General features: G+C 40.9%; 2 protein-coding genes across 3 annotated transcripts; one reads left to right on the top strand and one right to left on the bottom strand.

Annotated features, from left to right (window-relative positions):
- The first annotated feature begins 61 nt into the window (after positions 1-61).
- LOC124864432 (WW domain-binding protein 2-like) lies at positions 62-11,329 on the top strand. Its single transcript, XM_047359210.1, has 8 exons — positions 62-219; positions 8,164-8,272; positions 8,378-8,516; positions 8,638-8,730; positions 8,905-9,108; positions 9,523-9,633; positions 10,095-10,171; positions 10,258-11,329. The coding sequence occupies exons 1-8, from the start codon at positions 161-163 to the stop codon at positions 10,312-10,314; spliced, it is 849 nt and encodes a 282-aa protein (XP_047215166.1). The 5' UTR covers positions 62-160; the 3' UTR covers positions 10,315-11,329.
- Positions 11,330-12,475: 1,146 nt separating this feature from the next.
- LOC124864038 (heme-binding protein 1-like) lies at positions 12,476-23,433 on the bottom strand. 2 transcript variants are annotated; one of them, XM_047358642.1, is made up of 5 exons: positions 22,584-23,433; positions 21,666-21,752; positions 16,466-16,604; positions 16,085-16,265; positions 12,476-13,080 (listed from the first exon to the last, which is right to left on the bottom strand). In XM_047358642.1, the coding sequence occupies exons 1-5, from the start codon at positions 22,659-22,661 to the stop codon at positions 12,903-12,905; spliced, it is 663 nt and encodes a 220-aa protein (XP_047214598.1). In that variant the 5' UTR covers positions 22,662-23,433; the 3' UTR covers positions 12,476-12,902. The 2 variants fall into 2 exon arrangements, with proteins under 2 accessions (XP_047214598.1, XP_047214599.1); XM_047358643.1 differs by lacking the exon at positions 21,666-21,752.
- Between the last annotated feature and the right edge of the window lie 183 nt (positions 23,434-23,616).

The following is a 23,616-nucleotide window of genomic DNA, read 5'->3' as shown; positions in this document are numbered from 1 at the left end:
AAAATTGCTTGCCATACTTTGTCAAAAGCTTCTCAGGTCACGAGTTATCTGGTGTTGTGGTGACGTAAGGACTGTGTCGTCGGTGGACCATCCCTCTTGACGGCGTCAGGCTTTAGCATTAACCACAGGCAACAGGAGAAGTTCCACACAGCTCCTGAACATGGCTCTAAATCGGAATCATTCTCAAAACGGCGGAGTCCTGATTAACAACGGAGAGACGTATGCGTTTTATGACGTTTATTCTGGGTTTATTTAGTAAACTAGGGAGCTGTTGTCTTTCCCCTTAGCTTGTTTACTTTCCATTACCTAATGCTAGCTCACGGGATAACATTAGCAAAGCTAGCCTTGTTTACAATTGCTCTTATTTCTAACCAGAGTTCCTGTGATTTCACCTATAATTACGTTTATAGAAGAAATGTAATGCTGTCTTGTTACTCTTATGGTGTCGTGAAGGTTGGTTTTGCTTTTGGCTAACTTGTTTCGTTAATCGTCTGTCAACAGGAAGTAATGGCTGCTTTTCATGTTGACATTCTGTTACAACAATGATGCCATCACGCGCTAGTTTTACGCAAGTTCGGGTTACAAACCGCGATCGAAAATATAAGATTTACGTAAAACGTCTGGAAGTTCGTCTTTTCTATCACGGCCACACAGCTTTGGCCATGTTTGGTATTATTTATCTCCACGTTTATTGAAAGTACGTTACTACGATGAGAAATAAACCAATAGGTAATGGTTTAGATATTTACCTGATGCATTACCTTAACGAAACCACAACACTACATTTATTATAGCTGTTTTATAGAGATTACAGTGAAAACACTTAAATAAAACCTAGACATCCACCAATGGATCCGCCCGGTTTTCCCTTGATCAACTCTGAGGGTTTCATTCAAAACCCCTAAAGAACTTACTATATTTTTTAAATAACTTATAGCCCTTTGAATATAAAATAATGTAAATTAAAGGACAATTAACTGGTGCATATCTGGAGGTTAGTTTAGTTCTTGTCGGTCTAACAATATTCCAGGATACGTTATATATGGGGCTGCATGGTGGCGCAGTTGGTAGCACTGTTGCCTTGCAGCAAGAAGGTCCTGGGTTCAATTCCCAACCAGGGGTCTTTCTGCATGGAGTTTGCATGTTCTCCCTGTGCATGCGTGGGTTCTCACCAGGTACTCCAGCTTCCTCCCACAGTCCAAAGACATGCCTGTTAGGTTAGGTTAGGTTAACTGGTCTCTCTAAATTGCCCTTAGGTGTATGAATGAGTGTGTGCATGGTTGTTTGTGTGTTGCCCTGCAATGGTCTGGCAACTTGCCTCTCGCCCATAGACTGCTGGAGATAGGCACCAGCTCCCCCGTGACCCACTATGGAATAAGCGGTAGAAAATGACTGACTGACTGATGTTATATATGGCAAAGAGATCTTATTGTTTCCTACAACTCCAACGATTCAGAGTGAGGGGATTTTGTGACGTGATAAGCCTTAGTTTTCTAACATTTTTCTTCAGTTAAGTGTAATTTCGTGGCTGTTGAGTTTGCTCAAATTAGATTTTGGATCTTTTCTGCAAGGTATTTGTTTTCTTTATAATGCAGATCAGAATATAAGATCAGAATGCATTTCTCTTCTGTCCCACAGTTTAAAACCACAGACATTAAAGCAAACCGTCGATTTTAGCTTGGTCGTCTTCAACACTAAACATGTAAAACATTTGCCCTAAATCTGCTAATCTTAGGGTTGTCGGGCACTGTGACCTCTTGCTAAGCATGGAGAAGTTAATGTTGGAGGTATTCGCTGGTTCTGCAGCTCATCTGTCTTCTTTGCTACTTTGTGAGTGTTCGCAAAGATTTGACGGAACAGTCTAACAAACCAATAAAGACAATGTTTGGATCCATCAAGCAGATCGCACTACAGGTCCTTCTCAAAATATTAGCATATTGTGATAAAGTTCATTATTTTCCATAATGTCATGATGAAAATTTAACATTCATATATTTTAGATTCATTGCACACTAATTGAAATATTTCAGGTATTTTATTGTCTTAATACGGATGATTGTGGCATACAGCTCATGAAAACCCAAAATTCCTATCTCACAAAATTAGCATATTATTAAAAGGGTCTCTAAACGAGCTATGAACCTAATCATCTGAATCAACGAGTTAACTCTAAACACCTGCAAAAGATTCCTGAGGCCTTTATAACTCCCAGCCTGGTTCATCACTCAAAACCCCAATCATGGGTAAGACTGCCGACCTGACTGCTGTCCAGAAGGCCACTATTGACACCCTCAAGCAAGAGGGTAAGACACAGAAAGAAATTTCTGAACGAATAGGCTGTTCCCAGAGTGCTGTATCAAGGCACCTCAGTGGGAAGTCTGTGGGAAGGAAAAAGTGTGGCAGAAAACGCTGCACAACGAGAAGAGGTGACCGGACCCTGAGGAAGATTGTGGAGAAGGGCCGATTCCAGACCTTGGGGGACCTGCGGAAGCAGTGGACTGAGTCTGGAGTAGAAACATCCAGAGCCACCGTGCACAGGCGTGTGCAGGAAATGGGCTACAGGTGCTGCATTCCCCAGACCTGGGCTACAGAGAAGCAGCACTGGACTGTTGCTCAGTGGTCCAAAGTACTTTTTTCGGATGAAAGCAAATTCTGCATGTCATTCGGATATCAAGGTGCCAGAGTCTGGAGGAAGACTGGGGAGAAGGAAATGCTAAAATGCCAGAAGTCCAGTGTCAAGTACCCACAGTCAGTGATGGTCTGGGGTGCCGTGTCAGCTGCTGGTGTTGGTCCACTGTGTTTTATCAAGGGCAGGGTCAATGCAGCTAGCTATCAGGAGATTTTGGAGCACTTCATGCTTCCATCTGCTGAAAAGCTTTATGGAGATGAAGATTTCATTTTTCAGCATGACCTGGCACCTGCTCACAGTGCCAAAACCACTGGTGAATGGTTTACTGACCATGGTATCACTGTGCTCAATTGGCCTGCCAACTCTCCTGACCTGAACCCCATAGAGAATCTGTGGGATATTGTGAAGAGAACGTTGAGAGACTCAAGACCCAACACTCTGGATGAGCTAAAGGCCGCTATCGAAGCATCCTGGGCCTCCATAAGACCTCAGCAGTGCCACAGGCTGATTGCCTCCATGCCACGCCGCATTGAAGCAGTCATTTCTGTCAAAGGATTCCCGACCAAGTATTGAGTGCATAACTGTACATGATTATTTGAAGGTTGACGTTTTTTGTATTAAAAACACTTTTCTTTTATTGGTCGGATGAAATATGCTAATTTTGTGAGATAGGAATTTTGGGTTTTCATGAGCTGTATGCCAAAATCATCCGTATTAAGACAATAAAAGACCTGAAATATTTCAGTTAGTGTGCAATTAATCTAAAATATATGAATGTTAAATTTTCATCATGACATTATGGAAAATAATGAACTTGATCACAATATGCTAATATTTTGAGAAGGACCTGTATATTACATCAACCGAGGTTTATAAGGCTAAATTGTTCTGCAGTTGACTCACATCTATGATCTCCCTGGGATAGCCACTTTGTTTGACAATCCCTTCACCCAATAAGAACTAAACAGGTGGACACAAAACCTGTTATTTTGTTGAAAATTAATTATTATCTGTTTGTCCTTTTTGGTACAGCACTCGATTGGTTTAAATCCTAATTGAAGGAGAGGGATTTTTTGTGGCAGTAGGTAACTTTACATCAGAGACCACAAAAATCACGTGGCGTTCCCCAAGGGTCCATCTTAGGGCCCCTCCTATTCAGTATCTACATGCTTCCCCTAACTCAGATTTTAATAAACAACAACATAAGTTATCATAACTATGCAGACGACACACAGCTATATGTTATGATGTCACCAGGTGACTATGAACATATTCAAGCGCTGGGTAAATGCTTAGAAGAAATCAATGCATGGATGGGCCTAAATTTTCTTCAGCTGAATTAAAACAAAACTGAAGTAATAATCTTTGGACCAAAGGAAGAGCGGTTAAAAGTTAGCACACAGCTTCAGGTAATACACCTAGAAACCACCAGTCAGGCTCAAAACCTGGGTGTAGTGATGGTCTCAGACCTGAACCTTCAGAGACACATAAAGATAGTAGCAAGGTCGGCCTTCTATCACCTAAAGAACATCTCCAGGATTAAAGGACTAATGTCTCAGCAGGACCTTGAAAAACTGTAGTTGATCCAGAACGCTGCTGCCTGTGTCCTCACTAGAACTAAGAAAGTAGAGCACATCACCCCAGTTCTAAAGTCCCTACACTGGCTCCCTGTAGATCAGAGAATAGAGTTTAAAATACTTCTGTTAGTCTATAAATCACTGAATGGCTTAGCACCAAAATACATTACAGACTTGTTGTCAGTGTATCAACCACCCAGACCTCTCAGGTCATCTCGCTCAAATCTACTCTGCATACCCAGAACCAGACATGGAGAAGCACCTTTTAGTTCTTATGCTCCACTAATCTGGAATAACCTCCCAGAAAACTGTAAAAGCGCCGAAACCCCGAAAGTTGCTTTAAATCAAGATTAAAAACTTATTTGTTTAGAGTGGCCTTTGACTGCGCCATCTAAACATTATTAGGGAGAGGATGGCTGGAGATAAGATGGACAGAACTAAATACAGGGCAATCCTGGAAGAAAACCTGTTTGAAGCTACGAACGAGTCAAGACTGAGATGGAGGTTTACCTTCCAGCCGGATAATGAACCTAAACATGCAGCCAGAGCTGTGTGCATGCACAGTTTTCAGATTGTCATATACAGGTCCTTCTCAAAATATTAGCATATTGTGATAAAGTTCATTATTTTCCATAATGTAACAATGAAAATTTAACATTCATATATTTTAGATTCATTGCACACTAACTGAAATATTTCAGGTCTTTTATTGTCTTAATACGGATGATTGTGGCATACAGCTCATGAAAACCCAAAATTCCTATCTCACAAAATTAGCATATTTCATCCGACCAATAAAGAAAAGTGTTTTTAATACAAAAAACGTCAACCTTCAAATAATCATGTACAGTTATGCACTCAATACGTGGTCGGGAATCCTTTTGCAGAAATGACTGCTTCAATGCGGCGTGGCATGGAGGCAATCAGCCTGTGGCACTGCTGAGGTCTTATGGAGGCCCAGGATGCTTCGATAGCGGCCTTTAGCTCATCCAGAGTGTTGGGTCTTGAGTCTCTCAACGTTCTCTTCACAATATCCCACAGATTCTCTATGGGGTTCAGGTCAGGAGAGTTGGCAGGCCAATTGAGCACAGTGATACCATGGTCAGTAAACCATTTACCAGTGGTTTTGGCACTCTGAGCAGGTGCCAGGTCGTGCTGAAAAAGGAAATCTTCATCTCCATAAAGCTTTTCAGCAGATGGAAGCATGAAGTGCTCCAAAATCTCCTGATAGCTAGCTGCATTGACCCTGCCCTTGATGAAACACAGTGGACCAACACCAGCAGCTGACACGGCACCCCAGACCATCACTGACTGTGGGTACTTGACACTGGACCTCTGGCATTTCCTTCTCTCCAGTCTTCCTCCAGACTCTGGCACCTTGATTTCCGAATGACATGCAGAATTTGCTTTCATCCGAAAAAAGTACTTTGGACCACTGAGCAACAGTCCAGTGCTGCTTCTCTGTAGCCCAGGTCAGGCGCTTCTGCCGCTGTTTCTGGTTCAAAAGTGGCTTGACCTGGGGAATGCGGCACCTGTAGAGCACATCACCTCGCTCAAATCTACTCTGCATACCCAGAACCAGACATGGAGAAGCACCTTTTAGTTCTTATGCTCCACTAATCTGGAATAAACTCCCGGAAAACTGTAAAAACGCCGAAACCCTAAGTTGCTTTAAATCAAGATTAAAAACTTATTTGTTTAGAGTGGCCTTTGACTGTGCCATCTAAACATTATTGGTTACGTTTTCTGTCCAACTTTCCTTTCATTTTCTTGTCAATCATTTTATCATTAGTGTTTTATTTTATTGGGACCGAGCAGGAAAACTGTGAGGGTCTATTGTAATTGCAAGAATTCTTATTATTCCGGGGACTTTTGGGGGGGCAATTTGGGGCCTTTGCCATGGACCAAAACGCATATAATTTTACCCAAAATTGTCCCCCGCGTGAAATTTTGGTTCTTCAATGTTGCCGTCAGTGGGCGTGACCAAACCTCTTAGCCACGCCCCCAAACGTGAGATAGGCCGAACTGTGAGTCGTACAGATCTGAAATTTGGCACACGCGTAAAGCTCCTCAAACCAAGAAAAAAAGTCTCTTGAGGTTATGCCCTAAAACACACAGGAAGTCGGCCATTTTGGGTCAAAGGCCAATTTTTGGCCGTTTTTCACTTTTACTCACCTCGAACTTTAACGCACTCCTCCTAGGGATTTTTAGCTATCTGTTTCATATTTTGCCAATATGCAGTTATGGCATGGGGGATTAAAAGTTATCAAAATCTTGAGTTTTCGGCCTTGTTTAGGGGGCGTGGCCGGGGCACGAACTTGCCGTTCGCGCCGAAATTGAAAAATTGCAAAAACTTTCCCAAATAAACCCAAAATCTCACCAAAGTTGGCATGAAGGAGGACCTGCAGGTTCCCGACGATCCTATGGGGTCATATGCTGACATCACCAAAGCCACGCCCCCTGAGAACAGGAAGTAACTTTTCTATTGGAAAGGTGCCTCTCTGACCCTCTTGACCCAATCAACTTGAAAGTGTGTCAGAAGACAGATAACTAGTGGGTCTAACTTCGTTTGAAGCACAGTAACGTTTCATAAAAGGCCATGGCCGTGATTGCGCGGCGAAGTTGGACGTCACGCCATGGCCATACTTTTGGCTTTAATTTCCACATACATCACCTGATCTGCACCAAATTCAATGTGATTGATCCTTATCCAGTCCCCAACAGAGATCTGATGACATATTTGGTGGGTGTGGCCTAATTCGTCCACAGCGCCCCTAGAAAATTTAACAAAATCAACCCCAAGCCGTGCTTTGTCCAAGGAATCTGAAATTTGGTACACATATGTAACTTGTCAGGACCTACAAAAAAACTCTATTGGAGCATTGGTCCAAAACCAGCTGGAAGTCGGCCATTTTGGATTGAAGTTGCCATTTTGACCCTGTTTTGGGCGTTTCTAGCCTGCACATCTGAGCGAACTCCTCCTACAGCTTTTGACTTGGAGACGCGAAAATCACTCAGTATACTCTTAAGGCACTGGGGATCAAAAGTTATCAAAAGCTTTTTCATACATGAAATTATGTGGGCGTGGCTAAGCCTCAAAATCTGACTTCTCACCACAAAAGACAAAATTTATATAGCTCCTACAAGGAAAGTCACAGAGACCTGAAACCTTATAAGATTGATCTGCCTCTAGGCCTGAACAATATTCACTGATCAGATGCTGACATCATCGAAGCCCCGCCCCCTGAGAACAGGAAGTGTCACGTTTTCCTTTAGAGAGTCAATTTTGGATGTTCTACACCTAATCAACATGAATTTACTCCAAACTGAATATGGTTGACCTTTGTCAGCCCCCAAACACCTCTATTGGATTACATTTACATTTGGATCAACAGCGACCCTTGGAAACTTCAAGGGCTATATCTCCCTCATACATCATCAGATCCACTTGAAATGTAGTATACATGATCATCAGTTAATGATGGTCATGTGGACACTGTCAATCTATTATGTCGTTTTAGCCCTGCCCACAAACAAACGTGTGTGCAGCTTCCATCTGGAAGGTCCGATTTACTCAAAATTTTGAATGCTTCTCGCCAGACCAGAATTCTGTATGACCGAAGATCATTTGACATGACGCTCACAGCGCCACCTAGACGCAACATTTGGAATTGAGCGGCGGTTAGTGGTATGCAGCTGGCGATGCCAGGCTCCCGCGGTCGCTGCACAGGCCGAGTTACGCTGAGGGCCTTCAACGCTGCTTGCAGCTTTAATTTTATTATTTTTTTTATTATCATCTTTTTAATAATTCATTTGTTATTCTCTTTAATTATTTAATTACCATTATGCCACTGCAATGTACATTTCCTATTATGTTTGTTTTTCTTTTTTTAATGTACAGCACTTTGCTACCAAAATGTGCTATATAAATAAACTCACCTTGCTTTGCCTTTTCAGTGTCTTAAGACAATGTAAGAATGTGGAGCTGTCATTCACTGATGTCACCTGCAAGACTGATCTGCTCAAGGGGACCAAGAAAGGCACAATTTATCTTACACCCTACAGGGTAACTCAGTTTTGTACAACTAGCATGCTTTGGATGTTGCTGTGATCTTCATGCTTCTCACACAATGTTGTTCTTTTGTTATTGTTTTCCCCTTCACCTTCTCAGTTGGTGTTCGTGTCCAGTAACAACAAGGACTGCTTAGGCTCAGCCGTCTTCCCCTATTATCTGATGAAGGGCTGCAGCATTGAGCAGCCAGTGTTTGGAGCCAACTACATAAAAGGCACTGTGTCGGCTGAGGCAGGTGGTAGGTGTCCATCTTTTTCTCTTGTTAGCTGATCCGAAACCAAAAGATGAATAGGGTTAGCATTGTAATTTAGAGAAGATGAGGAATCCCATTGTCTAATTGAAATGGACTGTTTGTTCAGGTGGCTGGGAAGGTCAGGCTCATTTCAAGATGTCATTTCCCAGTGGAGGAGCCATTGAGGTGGGACAGCATCTCTTCAAACTGGCCACAAATGGTTTGTATTCATATGGTTTTAGTTATTGTTCGCCACAATGGATGATATAAAACTCATAAAAAATGAGTACACACCATATATTTTACCTTTAAATGAAAAAGTTTAAAAAGTGAGCTTAGTGAAATAGGTCCACTATGTATGTGGTAATAGACCTTGTTCTCCTTTGTGTTTCAGCATCTCGTGCTGCTCCGGCCCAGAACGGTGCTCCTGCTTATGGTTACCCTTCACCCGGCATGGTGAACGGGTATGGTCCACCTCCATCTGCCTCTAACGGCTATCCCTACGCACCCCCTCCCCAGCAGAACGGATTCTACCAAGGTCCCCCTCCTCCTACTGCTTCTGGCAATATGGGGTACCCCTATCCAACAGCAGCAGCAGGTACAGATTTCAGCCAGAATGACTTTTTCTTCTATTTTCAAATTGCATAATTATTGTATGGATAGATTAAGATGTCTCTAAATGTTTTATGCTTAAAATGTATTAATGTAATTTTACAGTATTTACAGTACAGTAGTTAGTTTGGCAAAATGTTTTTCATACTCCTTGAAATTTTTCATGTTTTGTGACGTTACAACAACAAACTTGAATGGATTTTATTGGGATTTTATGTGATAGACCAGTGTAAAGTAGCACATAATTGTGAAGGTGAGTGAGGATGATACATGTTTTTTAAATGGTTTTTAAAAACGTAATAGTGTGCCGAGCGTTTGTATTCCAGTTGGTATTAGTACTTTGACAGTTCGCTTTATATTGTGTCTCAAAATTGTACATATCTTGTTTTTTCCTTTCCAGGCATGTACCCATCTGGATTTGACTACATGGCCCCACCCCCTCCTTATCCCGGGCCACCCCAGAATTGGACTCCACCTCCTCAGAACTGGACCGCTCCCCCGCCTCCTGCAGGTCTGTTCCTCTCTCTCTCTGAGTCTCTCTCCTTGTTCTCCTCTGTGTCACTGCACCCGTCAGATCTGATATATCTTTTTCAAGATGAATCACTTTGAAATACGGCACTTAAAAAAAAAAACATAAAAGGGAGTGGGGTCTCCTACTGTCTCATGTATTGAACATCATAATTACAAAGGTTAAACAATCCTCCCGTTTAGATGTGAGAATACATTGTTCCAGTGTGACATGTCTTTGTTTTCGGTGGATGTTCAGTTGGATGTTTCCCGTGTTGCTCCTTGGGCAGTGACAGTTGATTCTGTCAGGAGGATTTCTGAAGCTGTCATTTAGGATTCACATGACTAACCGTGCGCTCCTTGCATAGTGGTTTGAGCTGTAGCGTCTGTACCCTAAGTACGTTCTGCATTCATGACTGTCAGAATTAATCTTCTTGTCTTTGCCACATTTCGTTTTATGCACAGGCAACTCAAAGGCGGCTGAAGCAGCAGGCAGCGCGTATTATAATCCCAGCAATCCGCACAGCGTCTACATGCCTGCGGTAAGCTTCCATGCCATGTCTTTGTGTGGCGTGTCAGCTGTCCTTTTAAAGATGGCACTCAAAACAGTGTTTTATTTCCACTACAGGAGCGGCCTCCACCATATGCACCTTATCCTAACTCCCCTGACAAAAAGAAAGACTGAGACTCGAACCATCACCTCTGTGGCACTCCTCTTGCTTCCCATGTTTTCCAAATTAGACTCCAAAGCAAGTAATGTTGATGGAAAACTGCTAGGTTTAATAAAAAGTGAAGGCTGTTGGCACAGAGCTCAAGGATGTCAGTAATGCTTTAATGTACAATCAGTGATATTTTGGGCACAAGAACAGGTTAGAACATAACTGTGTCTTTGACATGGTGCCAGTTAAAACCAACAATATTAACTCACTTACATTCTGAGCATGAAAATTTATTATTTTCTATCTAATTCTCTAACACCAAAACTATCCATCCATAAATTTAAAGGAAGAAAACTATATTTTTAACAAAACGTTTTCTGGCTATGTGATTGTTGTACCGAGGGAAACTTCTCCACTAAAACCCCGTTTCTCCACAGCATCATAGCAAATACTGTATTATTTTTCCTATTAGTTTTTTGTGTTTATTAATATGTAGGTAAATATAAACAACTTTACTTCAGCTATCAGGAATGTTTCCTTGTACTGCTTCACATTATATTTTATATAGCATCATTCATTTATGCTATTTTTCCTGATAATTTCTCTTAGATGGTTTAAGTTAAAAGTAAGTAGTGCAATGTTTGGGGGTAAGGAGGATTCAGAAAGATTTCTTGTGATACATGTAGGTGCAATCTCTGTGATCAACACCAGAACTTCTCTCCTTCTCTAATTAAACTAGTGTGGGGTTACTGAGCCACATTGATTTATTCAAGGCTCATGAGTGCTTTATTGCTGTTGATTCCTCTGAATGCAAAGCATTGGTTGCAGATTAAGAGTGTTGTGGTTGAAACAGGCTGTGTCTCCCTTAATGTGCAACAGTTACAATTTGTTTGATGGATTATTTGCGCACAGATATAGTAGGTAGATGCTTCACCTGATTTAATCTAATGTCTGTATTTTAATACCTTTTGAAGTTCTTTTTCTTTCTGCTAAATTTAGTTTGAAATAAAATCTAATAAATTAATCATTTATTAAAGCTTATATTTCAGTGTTTTATGTTTTTGAACATCTTCCAAAATTGTAAAATTTTTTTAATATTAATTTAGTATGCTGTTCTACCTTCGGGTTGTTGTGTTTCAATTATTGGCTAGTTGGCCACTGCCACACACTCAAGAAAGACCTTTTTGCATTTTATCTTCTTAAAATAAAAAATAAACTATTTTATTGAGCTTTTATGGGAAATGCAAAACAAATTAGTGTCTAGTTGAGAAGTGAAAGGAAAATGACGATTCAGCGCCCAAGTCAACATTTGTTGAACCAACTTTAGCTGCGATTACTGCTGCAAGTCTTCTAGGTGTGACTCTACAAGTACCAGCTTCAGACATTTACAGTAGGTTTTTTTTTTTGCGCTTTCTTTGCTAAATCACCCAATCTCAGTCAGATTGGATGGCGAGAACCTGTGAACATCACATTTCACAGATTTTCAGTTGCATTGAGGTCTGAAACAAACACATGAATATCCTTTGATTGAAACTACTCTTGCTCTGGCTGTATGTTTTGTGTTTCAAGTCGCTTGCAGTCTCTAACAGATTTTCTTCCAGCATCCCCACAGCATAATGGAACCACCACCTTGTTTAATGGTGGTGATAGTGTGCCCTGGGGCTTGTGCATTGTTGGTTTTTCTCCACGCATAGCGTTTGCATATAGGCCTAAAAGTAAAATGTTGCTGCTTCATGTTTGCTGTGTCCCCTATATGACTGGGGACAAACTGCAAATGGGACTTTTCTTCTCACCGCTCTTCCCTAAATCCAGGGTTAGGAATACTTCTGCAAGCCACTGTGTGCAGCTTTAACGTTCAGAAGGGTTTAGATGTTTGTGAGTGTTCCATTTTTCAATGGTGCGAGAAAAATCTGACTGAATTTGTGATGCACAAATGAAAAGACCAAAACCAGGAAATGCAGACTATAACTGAATAATGTATTTTATTATGCATAGAAACACTCAAGCCTTAAAAAAATTCACTCTATGCACAAAACCCTTACGTGGACAGACGGATCACAAAACACTCCGTAGAGTTTAATGAAATCAAAATTGTAATATCTCATGCAGTAAAACAAAAAGTCCTTACTGAACATACAGATGCTTTCTAGATGAACATATAACAAAGTATGTGTAGTCGTAGCCCAAACAAGCAAAAGTCCCCTTACAGCTCATTTATAAAGCCATATTCCACTTTATGGTTAAACTTCACTGTATTTTAATCAGAAAGGTTTCCTTTTGCAGCCATTTTCCACGTTAGGTCTTCACGTTTCTCTGTAGTTGTCACTGTTTATTTAAACTGAAGCTGTGCAAATTGTAGCTCATTGGCATTTCAACTCTACAGGGACTTATTAGGTTCAAAGACAAATATAATTCTCCATAAAATAAATTATTTACACTGTTTCACGACAAGTGGAAGCTAATTTAGTTTCATATGATTGCTTCTTTCCTAAATTTTGGTCATTCTTAAGATTAATTCTAGTTTGTTTTTAAATGTTAAGTATGTTTAATTTGAACCTAACAATGGTGTAGATTGTTTTAGAGGATTAAGCATCAGATGTGACTGATTGGCCATTCACGGGTCCTCCTGTAGAAACCAAACTTCATTTCTACGCCCATAAGGCTTTAGTGGTGGGTCATAGCTGCAGCAGAAGTACTGCTTGCGCTGAAAGGGGGTTGTCTTGCCCAAGGTGCGCGTCAGGCGGGACGCCTCAGCCCGATACTCGCTCTCCCCTGCAAAGCCACCAAACTGTCTGAAACACAAAAAAGAAATGGGAAATTTCAAGTTCTAGTCTTTTATAAAAGTGGTAATAAAATTTTTTTGAATTTCTCGAAATAATCTAGATTCATTAGTGACCCACAAAATGAAACAAGTCTGAGGTAAATGTATATGGTATATAGTTTAATAGGAAAATGATCCAGTTTTACCAAGCAGGTTATGACCGCAGCTTCATTGTTGCTGTAACTGTAATCAGTCTTGAACATGAGCTGGGAGGTATTTCAGTCCACTTCACTGTACAGAACAGCTTTGACTCTGGGGTATTGGTGGGTTTCCTCGGTTGAACTGCTCACTTCACATCCTTCCACATAATCTCTTTTAGATTCGGGTCAGGACTTTGACATGGCCCTTTCCAAACATTCACTTTATTCTCCTTAAGCATTTTGGTTGAGAGACTTGTGGACGTGGGGTTTTCTGTCTGTAAGAGTGACCCATAATTCTGCAAGGCTGCATCATAGCATCAACTCCAAATATAAAGTGCAAAAAGCAGCCATCATATTATTTATCGTTTAGATTATTTCAAACCACCGTTTTGGTAAAAAAAAAAAAAACATAATTGGGGAAGAATAAAGAGCTAAAAAAGAATATTTGAAAGCCAGCTGAACAAAGCACAAACCTTTTTCACAAGCACCATCGGCACACTGATCCAAAGGAGAGCATCTAGCTGACTACACCGTAATGAAGGAAAAGTCTATTGGCTTAATATTTCAAGAAAGAAGCAGCTAGATTTCACAAATTTCAAAAGGAAATATATACAGGGGTTGGACAATGAAACTGAAACACGTGTCATTTTAGTGTGGGAGGTTTCATGGCTAAATTGGACCAGCCTGGTAGCCAGTCTTCATTAATTGCACATTGCACCAGTAAGAGCAGAGTGTGAAGGTTCAATTAGCAGGGTAAGAGCACAGTTTTGCTCAAATTATTGAAATGCACACAACATTATGGGTGACATACCAGAGTTCAAAAGAGGACAAATTGTTGGTGCACGTCTTGCTGGCGCATCTGTGACCAAGACAGGAAGTCTTTGTGATGTATCGGTGTACGGTGTGGAGAAGCCCCAAAGAAGCGCACCACCCAGACTGTTGCATGCCCAGAGTGAAGCATGGGGGTGGATCAGTGATGGTTTGTGCTGCCATATCATGGCATTCCCTTGGCCCAATACTTGTGCTAGATGGGCGCGTCACTGCCAAGGACTACCGAACTATTCTTGAGGACCATGTGCATCCAATGGTTCAAACATTGTATCCTGAAGGCGGTGCCGTGTATCAGGATGACAATGCACCAATACACACAGCAAGACTGGTGAAAGATTGGTTTGATGAACATGAAAGTGAAGTTGAACATCTCCCATGGCCTGCACAGTCACCAGATCTAAATATTATTGAGCCACTTTGGGGTGTTTTGGAGGAGTGAGTCAGGAAACGTTTTCCTCCACCAGTATCACGTAGTGACCTGCCCACTATCCTGCAAGAAGAATGGCTTAAAATCCCTCTGACCACTGTGCAGGACTTATATATGTCATTCCCAAGACGAATTGATGCTGTATTGGCCGCAAAAGGAGGCCCTACACCATACTAATAAATTATTGTGGTCTAAAACCAGGTGTTTCAGTTTCATTGTCCAAGCCCTGTAGTAAGTGGTATTAACCATTAAAATAGTTCAAATGTTACACTGAATGATATATACATTCATTCTACAGCTCATTTTTCAGACAGGTATTCTGACATTTCCTTTCAAAATTCACTGATCTAACAGTTGTTCATTTTTCACTGATCTACAATTAAATTCATTGCCCAATGAGTAAAGGCAACTGGCTTTAATGCAACAGGAAAATACCTGTGCAATGAGTATCACATTTGTTTTTTCAATTATTTGTTTCCAGAAAGGTATACTGATGCAGGGCCCTTTTCAGAATTCACAGATGTGAAGTTGTATTCTTTCTCCAGCCAATAATGGCAAAACAACAGACTTTAATAGACCTGGGAAGGTCCGTAGCATGAGACTTCCACATTGTTACTACAGTCCTCCTAAACTCAAATCTAGTTCTCCTTTTAGAACTCACTGATCTAAAATAGAATTAAATTGTCCAAATAATAACAGTTACTCTTAATGGGTCATATATACAACAGGGGAGGCCCATACCACGAGTCTACCATCACCATGCTATTTATTAGAAGTCATAATTTTTGTAGCAGTGCCTTGTCCTCCATAAGCATCTGACTGTTTAATTGAGTCCAAAAGCTTCTGTTCGGTTTCATATATCCACAAAACATCTTCCAGGCAGTTGTCTGACTGATTTGTTTCAGCACCAGTATACTGAACATTGGATAGTTCAGCTCTATCAAAGACATTGCTGCTGATTATTGTTTGGCAGATGATGAGCTCCTGTACATTGGTGCAACAGAAAAAATCAGATGTTTAAAAAGGGAATCCATGGTTTTTTAACTCATGTGACCTGACAGACTTTTAGATGTATTGCTCTTAAAATGTTTTGTTTGGCATCCAGTCTTAAAGAGTACAATTAGTCTGAATTATTTCTGTCTGTGAACAATATGCAGGTTTTATGGTCTCCAAGTTCAGATTTTCTGTCATGTCCACTGTGTCTTAAAATAATACATGGAAGGCTTTAAAAAAGAGATGCTTGGAGGATAGTTCACCTCAACCTAAATTAATTATCCTGCAGATTCCTTCACTTTCTTTATTTACTGATACCCAATATTGGATCACTTTCAATAATAAATAGACTACACATCACGTTTAAACTCTTGTATTATGGACTGAGGTCTCTTAATCCACTTTTACAAGCTTTAAGTAATAAAAAAAGCATCAAACATGCAATTTTATATGTGAACAAAATGTCTTGCAAACCTTTTCAAACAGAACATTTTGAATTCTAAACTCTTTCTTAAGGCACATTGTGTCACCAAATATAATGTTGAGTACATATTAGATTTAAAACCGATTTAACTGGAACATACAGAGCATATACAGTCATGCCAGGCCGCTCCTCAATCCTGATAGCACTGTCAGTGGGAGCTGGGGGGTCTTGCTGGTAGGCGATGGGGATCTGGATGCCCACTACCAAACGTCGGGAGAAAACGCCATCATTCCGTGGGTATACTGTGATGATGATGGGAAATGCTATCCCCATGGCCTCACCTTTAAATGTGAAATGTAAGGAAGTAGATTTAAAATACATGTAACTTAATCTCTTTTGAGCAAAATTTCTCAAGTTTAAATGTAAAATTCTGTTTTTGGGCACATTGCTTTTGTAAATATACTACTTTTTGAACAAGATACATTGATGTTTAGTAAATTTGAATTGTGGATTGGCTGGTTTTTGTGTTTCTCCATTGAACCTTGCTCATTGTTTCCACCAATGTACGTCAGCAGCTTCCGCACCAGCTCCCCAATTACTTGATCATAGGTTCTTCCTTCAGAGGAGATGGCGGCGTATTCTGCAGCATCGTAACGTCTCACCTCAAAGCGAACTCCATTCTGTGGAACAAGAGAATGCCAACAATTTGTGGACCAGTGTGTGTTAATGGTTTCTTGAACAGCTGCGACAACCATTTTTGCACGTGCAAACCAAGTTGTGCCCTTTCTAAGAAAGAAAGTAGAGAAGAGGTTGAATTTAGATGATAGCAGCAATTTAAACTATTAACTCTAAACTATTAATTATTCATTTCACTCAAACGTTTTAGATACACTTTCTCACTTTATGGGTTTCTTTATTTTTATGACTATTTACATTGTAGATTCTCACCAAAGACAACAAAGCTATGCATGAACACACATGGAATTATGTAGTAAACAAAAAGTGTGAAAAAAACATTTGTATATTTTAGATTCTTCCAAATAGTCACCCTTTGCTTTAATTACTGCTTTGCTCTCTTTGCATACTCTCCTTGAGCTTCATGAGGTGGTCACCTGGAATTGTTTTCCAAAGAGTCTAGAAAGAACTTCCAGGACGTTCACTGAGAGATGGCCAAGGGTTAATATTTCAGTCATAAATGCAAAGGGCGGCTACTGTAAGGAATCTGGAATACAAAACATATTTAAAGTTCTTTTACAATTTTTTGTTTGCAACATAATCCCATATGTATTCATTCATAGTTTTGATGCCTTCAGTGAGAATCAAAATACAATGTAAATAGTCATAAACATAAAGAAAACCATTAAATGAGAAAGGCGTTCTAAAACTTTTGACCGGTAGCGTATTTACAAATCAAAATCAGAACAAATGGGGCACAACACAGGTGGTGTAGGCGGTAAACCCATATACGGAGGCTTTAGTCCTTGACGCGGCCATCCCAGGTTTGAGTCCCAGCCCTGGCAACATTTGCCACATATCTTATCCTCTCTCTCCGCCCCCATTTCCTGTCTAACTACTGTCAAAAAATACTGGGAAAAATAAAAGTCTGCAGGGCTGCATGGTGGTGCAGTTGGTAGCACTGTTGCCTTGCAGCAAGAAGGTCCTGGGTTCGATTCCCGACTGGGGGTCTTTCTGCATGGAGTTTGCATGTTCTCCCCGTGCATGCGTGGGTTCTCACCGGGTACTCTGGCTTCCTCCCACAGTCCAAAGACATGCCTGTTAGGTTAATTGGTCACTCTAAATTGCCCTTAGGTGTGTGAATGAGTGTGTGCATGGTTGTATGTGTGTTGCCCTGCGATGGACTGGCGACTTGTCCAGGGTGTACCCTGCCTCTCGCCCATAGACTGCTGGAGATAGGCACCAGCTCCCCCGCGACCCACTATGGAATAAGCGGTAGAAAATGAATGAATGAATGAATGAAAATAAAAGTCACTAGTGCCACGAAAAAAATCTAAAATGGAAAAAAAAAGAATCAGAAAAAATTGATGTGTATTTGTACTCAGCCCCCTTTACTCTGGTACACTAAAATCTAGTGTAACCAATAATATTCAGAAGTCTTCTAATTGGCCCATGGTACCTCTGGAGGAGCTGCAAATGCATCAAGTCCTGTTGACAAGACAATTATTAGTCATGTACTCTCCAAATCTGGCCTTTATGGAAGGGTGATGAGAAAAACGTCTTAAGAAGTCCTGTTTGCAGGCGTGTAGAAGAGACACAGCAAACATATGGAAGAAGGTGCTCTGGTCTAACTTGATCAAAACTGAACTGCTTGACTGTACATGCAAAATGCTATTTTGGGTAAATAAACTAACGATGCACATAATGAGCACACCTTCCCCATAGTTAAACATGGTGGTGGCAGCATCATGCTATGGGAATGCTTTTCTTTTTCAGGGACAGGGAAGCTGGTCAGAGTTGATTGGGAATCGGATAGAGCTAAATATAGACCAACCTGAGAAGAAAACCTGTAAGAGGCTGAAAAAGTGGTCAGGCAGTTTCTGAGGTTTACTTTCCGCCGGGACAAGAACAGGCAAAACATTCAGTGTCAAGATGTGCGAAGCTGGCAGAAACATACATCAAAAGGCTTGTATCTGTATTTGTAGGAAAATAAGGTGGCTCCAGAAAGTAGGGAGCCCAAATACAAATGCACGCCATACTTTTCAGATGATATTTGTGAAATAATTTGATGGCAGTGCATTCATTTTCTTCAAATTCACAGTTATACTCCACTTGAGTTGGCCCAACCCCAATAAATCCTTGATGCATATCTGTGTGTGGGCAAAAAAAAACCCACAGTGGGCAGACCCAGATGAACCATATTTTCACTGCTCTGATTAAATGTCTTGTTCTGCTCTTTAGGGTTCAGTGAGCTCGCAGAGAATTATGGGCCAGGGATGTGTGCTCTTACATAATAGTGCAGAGGCATTGAGGAGACATATAAACAACTTACACAAACATCTGCATTAAAAATAGATGACTAAGTGGGGTTAATGTGCAGCATAATCACTCTATTATGTACAGTAGTTTCTGGGGTTTTCTTCACAGTGTAACTTGGAACTAATTAGCATAATATTGCTACAAAATTTTTCTTATGCTTTGGAAATAAACTGCTGGCTGTTGCAGTTTATTATCTTGCAGATGAATGTTGCTCGTAGTGTGACACCTGTAGCACTAAATGAAACAGCGGAACTATGTTCAAGACTTAATTTGTACTTCATGTTTTTATTCGTATCTGGACATTTTGTGACTATTTTCTTTCCCCATGAGCAACATTCAAAGCTAAGAAGTATCATGCAGATTATGGGGTCTTCATCCTGTAAAATAAATTTGTATCTTTCAATCCCCTTTTCAAACTGCATTTTATAAAGATCTTGAACAACCTTTCCTCCAGGGCTAACTTTCCACTGAGTAAATTCCAATTTGAAAACAGGATAACACTATGCTATCATGGAGCTGTAACTTGTGACAGGTACAGCGGCAACCGTATTGCAATTAAAGAGTTAGCACTGTAGAACTTGTCACTGGGGACAACATTAAAGTTGTGCAGGCTGACAAGAAAGCAGAGACCCTCATCTGTGCAACATTGCAATTAATTTGTCGTGTGCATACGGGCTGTGAGCCTGTGTGTGCCTATGTCAGCATGTACATTGTAATTAGCCTGTGCCCTGAAAGAGTGCTTTTGCACGCACACACACACACACACACACACACACACACACACACACTCTCTCTCTCTCTCTCTCTAACAACTAACTAATAATAATAAAGAAAAAACTCCATGGTTTTGGTTTAAAACAATATTCTGTGCTCATTAGCTTAGCAGGATTTATCCTCGGTTTCACCCACTGTTGCTGGTGTTGTTCAGCTGTGAATGTGTGAATATGCCCCACCCAGCATCTCATCTGTAACTGTTAGTTTTAATTAGAAGTGTCAGACAGGTGCTTTATACAAATGAAACCAGATATGGACATGGAGTGTATAAAAATCCCTTTTCTCTCGACGTGTGACATGAAACCAAACATTTCCTGTTTTCAGTCATTTAGGATAACCAACATTTTTTTTCAGTTTGCTGTCAGAATAATGGGTGAGAGATGTTTTTTAACTGTCTCCAAAGTCACAGGTTTATTACAATAATTTGCTGGAATTTTGGCCCCTTTGACAAAATTAAGTGCAGCTGAACTGGTTCTGATCTAAACCATTATAAAATCCATTTCTCAAAGCAGGCGTTAAATTCTAAATCCTGTATCTATTATATAAATAATCAGCTTATAAACTAACAGCCACTTGACAGCTGTGGAGATAAATATTGTTTTGGATACACAGAAGAGCTGTTATTGCCATGCAGGATTAAACAACAGCTGGCTTCAAGAGTCCTTTTTAAATATCCCATCTTTACAAGACGTGCACTTGGCTGTGTCAAAACAGATCTATCTGTCAGTGTGTGTGTGTGTGTGTGTCAGTGTGGGCCATGTTCTCTCATGTGAAATGGAAATCCTTTTTTTATCTCTTTGTCTCCCACTCAGAAGTTATCTTTTGTTTGGGAGATAAACGAACAAAGGGACTTTCAAAACAAAGCAATACATGCTGCATATGAACATCTACAATCCAGGGAGGATGAGGTTCATTGTTGGTCCTTAAGAAAGACATAAACAATGCCTGTGAAAAGTTTACATACAACCTTATGGAATTAATGTCGTATTGAATCTGAACGGTTAGGGATGCATTTGAGTTTGAAGCTTCCATCATAATTCTGACTATTCTTCTCAACAGAGTTCACTTAAATTGGTTTGACTACTTTTTAGCATAGCACATCATTTTTCGGTTCGAGTTTACGGTTGGTGCCACTGTGGAAACTCAATATTAGCCAGCTTTAGATTCAACCATCTGAGCCAAATCGTCCTCCTCAGATGAAAGAAAATTAGTTTGGACGTTCAAGAACAACCCAGGAACATTCAAGACTCAAGCCTGCCACTAGCTGGAAGATACTGGAACACCAGTGTCACTGCCCACAGTGAAGCAAGTTTTACATTACAATAGACTGAGAGGGTGAAACCAGGCCCTGTTCCATAATCAACACCTTCAAGCTCAACTAATATTTGCAGCTACCCACATTAACAAGTTCAAATGGGACAAAGATTGAGCTATTTGGCCTCAATGACTAGAACAATCTTTAGGGGAGTCAAGGCTAGGCGTTAAAATCTTAACTGTTCTGTCTGTCAAGCATGGCAGTGGTAGAATCCTACTGAGGGTCTAGCTTGCTATCAGTGTGACAGGTGCATTGCACAAATGAGGTGAAATAACGCATAAGGGGGTATGCCTCTAAATTATTTATATTCACCTCAAATCAACAGGTATTTGGTTGGAATTTGGACACAAGGTCGAAGCTCATAGGCTGAGATGTATCTTCTTCCAAGGCAGGGTCATTTAATGCATCTATTGTGGACTCATGAATCCACACAGAGATGTGAAAATATAGCCCCATAGGTTCCCTCCACTGACAAGGTGCATGCTCTTATCGCTAACCTTAACATTAAATTATTATAATTAAATGCCTAACTTTTGACCTTAAGCTAACACAATTTTAACACTGGCCCAATAACCAAGCTTCATCCCTATAAAATTACATTAGACTATTGGGGACTGCACTTTGGTCCCAGAGATGAACGAGGATCTTCAACTCTTACCGGCTTCCTGATCCATTCTGAAGTAAAGCATCCCCACAGCATGATGCTGCCACCACCATGTTTCACGGTAGGGTTGAGGGTGATTTCCTGGATAAGCAACAAAGTAGTGCATAATTGTGAAGTGGAAGGAAAATTATACATAGCTTTGAAAAAAATATATTACACATCAAAATCAATGCTGGTTAAGGCATACCCCACAAGACTTGCAGCAAAAGGTGGTTCTACAAATAATGTACTCAGTTGCACATCTTGGCACGTTTTTGCCCGTTCTTCCTGGCAAAAAAGCTAAAGCTCTATCCGAGCATTTTCATGTTTTTCCAGCATCTTGATTACATTTAGATGCATGTTAAGAGTCTTTGTCATGGTGTAAGATGAACCTCCACCCCAGTTTCAAGTCTTTTGCAGCCTTTTAAAAGTTTTTTTGCAGAATTGCCCTGAATTAAGTTCCAGCACCTTCCCATCTATACAGCCTGAAAAAAAGTGCACAAAGCATGATGCTGCCATGATTCACGGTGGCGATGATGTGTTCAGGGAGATGTACAGTCCTAAATATAGCATCACCATATAGAACCCCCCCCTCCTTTTCATCATTATTCACGTCTGCCTTGTTGACCGGCACAGAACCTCGGGGCTCCTTTATTTCCCCACACTGTGGGTCACCAGGTATCCTTCTAGGTCACAAGCAATCACAAGCCTATTGTCCGACTCTCTGCCAAGGTGACAGGAGCTGTGAGAGCTTGCAAAGAAAATTATTCCACGTAAATACTACTACATGTATCTAATTTTAAAGTTGGGAGTTTGAAAAGGGAATCACAGAAATGTTTCAACGTTTTAGGGTAGCAGGAATTCTGTGCCTAATAATTGCGCAAACATCGAAAAGCGCACAGCTGGTGATGGAGCTGTCTCTGTGAGGCTTACCTTAGTCTCGCTGCTGAGGACTTTGTACTCGGTCTCCTCGGAATTTCCGAAGAGCGAATTTCTGATCATGCCGAACATTGCTTCGGATTGGTCACTTCTCCTCTCTTCGCTCCTTGCCCTTTTTTAAAAAAGGTGTTGCTCTCCCTTTTTTCTAGCAACCAGCTCCCTGGAGAGACAGTCTGTGATTGCAAATCATCAACAACACGCAGCACTTCGTCTCTGTGAACTCCCTCAACAGCTGTTTTCCTCCCCTTTTTGGAGGAAGACGGTGCTGAGCGTCTGCACCTTTGACAAACCAATGACCAAAGCAGCCTCCACACTGTCCCCGCCTTCCGCTCTTCTCCTCCAAGCTTGACGCGCATCACCACCTAACGTGACTCATTTTCCAACATATATTCCTCTCAGAATAGTCCAAGTTGCGCTGACTTGGTTAAAACGTTTACTCAAACCACCAATATAGAAACAGACACGTCTTCCAGCTTCTACCTGTGTGAAAGTTACAAACCTTCAGCGCCACTTTGCTCAGCCTCCTCTCTCATTGTTTGTCACGGATGCCTGTTCCAGGATGGTAGGATCAGAAGACGGATAGTAATTGCTTCTTGTATCTGTGGAAAATCAATTTTGACACTAGCGGTTCGTTTGTCACGATTCATTTGGAGTTTAATTCGCCCAGCTGTGTTTGTGCATGTGAAGTTTGGGTTGTACATGAGCGCACATCTTGCTCCCCCTGTGCCACTGTGAGCTGCTTTGCTCCAGGGTTAGTCTATTTTAATTCACACTGAAGGCAACGTTAGTCACCACTGCACATTAAGAGCAGAAAAAGGGAAAGGGTAAAATTATGTGTGTGTGAGGCGGGGGGGTGAATTTGATAATGCAGGTCAGGAAACAGTGGTGGTCCTTGCATGAATGGCACCCTGGATGAGACCAGCCTTCTCCTAACCTTCCAAACACTTAAAATGTGAGAAATTATCTGAGATTCTCGAGCAGGATAAAATGGAGAGCAACTCTCCACAAAGTGCTTAACCTTGGCTCT

The sequence above is a fragment of the Girardinichthys multiradiatus genome, chromosome Y (genome assembly GCF_021462225.1).
Source record: "Girardinichthys multiradiatus isolate DD_20200921_A chromosome Y, DD_fGirMul_XY1, whole genome shotgun sequence".
Taxonomy (NCBI): Eukaryota; Metazoa; Chordata; class Actinopteri; order Cyprinodontiformes; family Goodeidae; genus Girardinichthys; species Girardinichthys multiradiatus.
The sequence above is the reverse complement of the archived record's forward strand: the minus strand, read 5'-3'. Positions and strand labels throughout refer to the sequence as shown.

Bases quoted from the DNA above. Each gene is read 5' to 3' on its own strand.
- LOC124864038 (XM_047358642.1), bottom strand. From the start codon at position 22,661: ATGTTCGGCATGATCAGAAATTCGCTCTTCGGAAATTCCGAGGAGACC. The intron at 16,605-21,665 runs GTAAGAGTTGAA...CTTGTTCCACAG, and splicing joins CAGAATGGATCAGGAAGCCG to AATGGAGTTCGCTTTGAGGT. The intron at 13,081-16,084 runs GTATGTTCCAGT...TTTGTGTTTCAG, and splicing joins GGCATGACTGTATATGCTCT to ACAGTTTGGTGGCTTTGCAG.
- LOC124864432 (XM_047359210.1), top strand. From the start codon at position 161: ATGGCTCTAAATCGGAATCATTCTCAAAACGGCGGAGTCCTGATTAAC. The intron at 220-8,163 runs GTATGCGTTTTA...TTGCCTTTTCAG, and splicing joins CTGATTAACAACGGAGAGAC to TGTCTTAAGACAATGTAAGA. The intron at 8,517-8,637 runs GTAGGTGTCCAT...CTGTTTGTTCAG, and splicing joins TGTGTCGGCTGAGGCAGGTG to GTGGCTGGGAAGGTCAGGCT.